The sequence below is a fragment of the Gossypium hirsutum genome, chromosome A07 (genome assembly GCF_007990345.1).
Source record: "Gossypium hirsutum isolate 1008001.06 chromosome A07, Gossypium_hirsutum_v2.1, whole genome shotgun sequence".
NCBI classification, from domain to species: domain Eukaryota; kingdom Viridiplantae; phylum Streptophyta; class Magnoliopsida; order Malvales; family Malvaceae; genus Gossypium; species Gossypium hirsutum.
Window position 1 is genome coordinate 64321571 of NC_053430.1, and position 5638 is coordinate 64327208.

The 5638-nt window shown below is 43.2% G+C and overlaps 1 protein-coding gene across 1 annotated transcript; it reads left to right on the forward strand.

Moving 5' to 3' along the window:
• The first annotated feature begins 332 nt into the window (after positions 1-332).
• LOC121203728 (uncharacterized) lies at positions 333-4694 on the forward strand. Its single transcript, XM_041074176.1, has 7 exons — positions 333-868; positions 1996-2107; positions 2421-2648; positions 2777-2909; positions 3000-3142; positions 3350-3538; positions 4617-4694. Exons 1-7 carry the CDS (start codon positions 333-335, stop codon positions 4692-4694), a joined length of 1419 nt encoding a protein of 472 aa, XP_040930110.1.
• Positions 4695-5638: the final 944 nt, after the last annotated feature.

Sequence of the window (5638 nt, forward strand, 5' to 3'; positions counted from 1 at the left end):
GAACGCAATCTACAGGACCAGGGTATGTGCAGCTGGTGAGAGGGGGTCAACAGCCACCAAGAGGTCGTGGACTGGTAGGAGGTGGAAATGGGTTTGGATGAGGTCGTGGAGCATCGGGTAGGGGCACAGTTAATACCGAGGTGAGACAACCAGCCTTGGTTTATGCTGCTCATCGTCGAGAGGATGGTGACGCCCCTGACGTCATAATCGATACGTTCTTGATTTATAATTTACCATACGTTACTTTAATTGATATTGGATCTACACATTCGTGTGTTGCGTGCATTGTGTCTGAGATGTTGGGTATTTAGTTTGTGAACACTACTAGTGAAATGACGGTGTTGAGTCCACTAGGACAATCGATTAGGGTGAATAAGTTATTCAAGGATGTGCCCTTAAAGGTTCAAGGGGAGGTTTTTCCAGCAAATTTGATGGAACTGCCATTCAGGGAATTTGATATTATTTCAGGTATGGATTGGCTAGTGAAGCATCGTGTGAAGTTGGATTGTGCTACTAAGTGGTTGGTGTTGAGGACTTCGGGGGATGAGGAGGTGGCCATAATAGGGGAGCGAAGAGATTATTTGTCTAATGTGATATCGGTGTTAAGAGCCGAGAAGGTGGTTCGCAAGGGTTGTGAGGCTTTCCTGGCATATGTTAGCAATTCTGGGACTAAAAGTCTTTCTGTTGGGGATGCCAGAACTGTTAAGGAGTTTACGGATGTTTTTTTGGAAGAGCTTTCTGGCTTGCCTCCAGACCGTGAGTTTGAATTTGGAATTGAGCTTCTACCAGGAACAGCTCCAGTGTCCATCGCCCCGTATAAGATGGAACCAGAGGAGCTAGTACAGTTAAAGGCTCAAATTCAGGAGCTGTTAGACCGAGGATTCATTTGACCGAGTGTGTCCCCATGGGGAGCACCAGTATTGTTTGTGAAGAAGAAGGATGGGTCCATGCGCATGTGCATTGACTATCGTCAATTGAATAAGCTGACCATAAAAAATAAGTACCCTTTACCGAGGATAGATGATTTGTTTGATCAGTTGCAAGGAGCTGCAGTGTTGTCCAAAATAGATCTTCGATCTGGTTACCATAAGCTAAAGGTTAAGGAAGCTGATGTGTATAAAATAGCGTTTAGGACTCGTTATGGTCATTATGAGTTCCTGGTAATGCCGTTTGGGTTAACGAATGCACCAGTTGCTTTCATGGACATATGAACCGAGTATTTCAATCCTACCTGGACCGGTTCGTAGTAGTGTTCATAGACAATATTTTAGTGTATTCAAAAACTGAGGAGGAGCATGATGAACATTTGTGAATTGTTCTTCAAATTCTGAGGCAGAAGTAGTTGTACCCAAAATTCAGTAAGTGTGAGTTTTGACTGCAAGAGGTGACATTTCTGGGTCACGTGGTGTCTGCCGAGGGGATTAGGGTTGATCCTTGAAAAATTGAAGCCGTATTGGGTTGAAAACCACCAAAGACTATATCTGAGATCCAAAGTTTTTTAGGTATAGCCGGATATTACAGACGTTTTGTGGAAGGGTTTTCAGTGATAGCTACACCTTTGACGAAGTAGCTGCGCAAAAGGGTGCCGTTTATTTGGTCTGACAAACAGTAGGAGAGTTTTGAGAAATTGAAGAAAGTGCTAACTGAGGCCCCTGTTTTGATACAACCAGAGTCTGGGAAGGAATTTACAGTTTACAATGATGCATCACATGTGGGGTTGGGGTGTGTGTTGATGCAAGAAGGAAAGGTGGTTGCTTATGCGTCGTGGCAGCTTAAACCACACGAAGCGAATTATCCCACTCATGATTTAGAGTTGGCGGCAGTGGTGTTTGCACTAAAAATTTGGAGGCATTATTTATATGGGGAAAGAACGATTATTTATACGGACCATAAAAGCCTCAAGTACCTCCTTACTCAGAAGGATTTGAACCTTAGGCAACGAAGGTGGATTGAGTTGCTTAAAGATTATGATGGTTCAATTGAGTACCACCCAAGCAAAGCTAATGTGGTAGCTGGTGCACTGAGCCGCAGAGTTGTCTCTGATTTAAGAGTAATGTTTGCTTGTCTTAGCCTGTACGATGATGGTAGCGTGTTAGCTGAACTACAAGTGAGACCGACTTGGATTGAGTAAATTAAGGAGAACAGTTACTGGGTGAGTCACTAAATTCTCGTTTCCAACAAGTGGAAAATGGTGAGACTTTGTATTTTGGACTGAATGGGGAAGGGCTGTTATATTTTCGTGGAAGAGTGTGTATACCGAAGGATTCTAATCTGAGGCAGTCTATTCTGCGGGAGGCACATCCTTATGCCATGCATCCTGGTGGGAACAAGTTATACCGAGATCTTCGTGAGTTGTATTGGTGGCCTGGTTAAAACACGAAGTTACCAATTATGTGAGTAAATGCTTGACATGCCAGCAGGTTAAGGCTAAGCATCAGTTACCTTCTGGGTTACTGCAGCAAGTTAAGATCCCACTCTGGAAGTGGGAGAGGGTAACCATGGATTTTGTAAGTAGGTTACCCTTGACGGCTTTTAAGAAGGATTCAGTTTGGGTGATTGTAGATCGACTGACTAAGTCTCCCCATTTTATACCGGTCCGCACTGATTATTCGTTACAGAAGTTGGCGAAGTTGTATGTGGCTAAGATTGTAAGATTGATGGGGTATCGGTCTCTATCATATCTGACAGAGATCCTAGGTTCACATCTCGGTTCTGGAAGAAGCTACACGAGGCTTTGGGTACATGACTGGATTTCAGTACTGCGTTTCATCCTCAGACGGATGGACTGTCTGAGAGACTAATTCAGATATTGGATGACATGTTGAGAAGTTGTGTATTGGATTTCAGGGGCAGTTGGGAGGATTATTTGCTGTTGGTGGAATTTGTGTATAACAATAGCTACCAGTTCAGTATTCGAATGGCATCATACGAAGCGTTATATGGTCGTAGGTGTCGTGCTCCTACTTGTTAGACTGAATTGGGTAAGCGGCAAATTTTAGGGCCGAAACTAGTTGCTGATACAGAAGACAAGGTAAAACTGATTCGAGAGCAGTTGAAAGAAGCGTTTGATAGGCAGAAGTCCTATGCAGACTTAAAGCGTAAAGAGATCGAGTACTCTGTGGGGGAGTATGTCTTTCTTAAGGTGTCACCGTGGAAGAAAATTTTGAGGTTTGGACGGAAGGGCAAGCTAAGCCCTAGATTTATTGGGCCTTACCGAATACTTAAGCGTATAGAACCGGTTGCATATCAACTTGATTTGCCTCCGGAGCTGGAAAGAATTCATGACGTGTTTCACATCTCAATGCTTAGGTGATACCGTTCTGATCCCTCGCACATCATACAAGTTAAGGAAATTGAAGTTAGGCCTGATCTAACTATTGAGGAGGAACCAGTACAGATATTGGAACGTGATGTTAAAGTATTGAGAAAGAAGTCTGTTCCACTGGTCAAAGTGCTTTGGCGCAATCACGGCATAGAAGAGGACACGCGCGAACCTGAAGAGACATATGACATCATTACCCTCATCTATTTTGACCAGGTAAATTTTGAGGCCAAAATTTCTTTTAGGAGGTAGAGTTGTAACGCCCTAAAAATTTAGGGTTTGTAATTTTGCCGGGTTTGTTATAAATTGCATGTTTGGTGTGGTCGTTAAGTGAATTGGGTGTGTTTGGGGGTGTCTGAGAAAGCCTGGGTTCAAGCTCTGGCTTTTGCAAAAATATTGTTTTTCTCTTAAAAAGAATCTGAACGTTGGCACCTAGGCTTTATGTATAGTAGTGGTTGCTTGTTACCACAAAAAGCCTTATGGCTTGGTGGCATGTGGCGTGTTTTGGTAGATGAAAAGACTGGGGTTCGAATCCCATAGAAGGTAAAAGAGGTTAATTTTGCTGCTTGGGATAGCAAAGTTAGTAGTGGACTGAAACTCTGTTGGGTGAGAGTTTGAATGAGTCTTGGAGGTTGTTATGGAGGATAAGGGAAGAAAATCTTGGAGGATTTCAAGGGATTTGAATTGGTAGGAGTTGGAGCCGAATAGGGGTGCTTGTGAGTGCAAATTCAGCTAAGGGGTTTTGGGGAGTGTGTTTTCAGCAATTAGGAAGAGTATAGGTGTAGAATTGTTCTTAGACTATTTGGGGGTTTTGCATTTTTTCTCTCTTGTTACCATTTCCCTCTTGTGCCGATTTCTTTTGGTATCTTTTAGGTTAAGCCGAAATTCTTTCCTGCTATTTCTCCCTTTTATTTTTCACTCTGTACTGAATACACTCTTTCGATTCACTCTCTAGCCTGTGCCGAAACTCTTTTCCTTCTCTTCTTTCTTTTTGACCCCTTCTCCGTTACTCTGTTGTGTTCTTCCTTTGGAGCCTTGACCGAATACCGCTTGCTCTTTCCTCCTCATCATGTTCGGGTTTATCTTGGTGTTAGCCGAATATCTTCTTTTCTCTGCTGAATGTTTCCCTACTTTGATCAAGGTAAGTCAGTTCCTTTTGGTTGTCGAGTTTTTATCAACGGTGGAGCCTTGCTAATATGATTATCAAATGTAGTTTCACAGTGGTGTCGATTTTCTTTCTTCTTTCTATAATGGTCTCCCTCTTTAATCTCTTCTTTGTGTCGATTGCTGTCAGGAGAATGTTCATGACATTGCATGCTTTGATTATAGGTGGTATTGGGGTTGGCCGAAAGTTGTTATCCTCCTCTCTTAGTTTACATTTCGGTAAGGAGTACACTTAGTTTAAGTTTATTACTTTTAAGGTTGCTAAATGGATGGGATTTCCATGCAGATTGTCATCAATAGGTGAAGGTTGTTGGCAAAGGGTGGTTTGAACCCTACTTGTTCTTTCAAGGTGAAGCACGTGGGGTGTAGTGATCTATTCTCCAAACAGGTGTGTAGTCGTACACCCAACCTTGCTCTGTGTTCAATGATGAACGTAGGTGTGTAACCACACCAACGCTGTTGTAGATCGGCAAAAGCTGAAAAGCTGGAGCTTTGGCTTTTGAGGCCTTGCGAGCATGCGATTGCTGTGGGGTAAATCCAGCCCACATATTATGGGTGGTAGACTATAAGACTGTTGTGTGCGTTTCATGGACTAGGGCCATTATGGGCCTTGTTGGGTCGAGATGGGCCATGTGGGCTCAACGAACCTGTGGGCCCCACATAGATAGGTTATGTGGTAAGTGACAAAGTATGGAATGGGACATGGAAACTGCGTTGGCACGACTGAACTAGAACTAAATGGGCCACATGGGCGAGTAGGCCCACTTAGGCCAAGTAATGGGCCTTGAGCCCATTTGTGCTATTTTGGCCATAAAGGATACCTGAGTCGTGCAAGACGACTGTAGACCTTTCGAAGGGTCGTTATCTGTACTGAGACCCTAATATTAGTTAAATGACCGAAATACTGTATAACGCTAGTGGTAGGTTAATTGTTGTGTGTATGACATTCATATGCCTGGATTTGAATATGACATACTGTATACACGTAATATTTATGACACGACATCTGCTTGGGGTTGGGTTTATGATATGGAGGAAGTACTGTACTGGTGACTATGCCACGTTTACTATTACTGGTGGCTTACCACACTTACTGCTACTGGTAGCTATGCTGCGTTAATATTACTGGCAGCTTTGCTGCAATATTGGTGT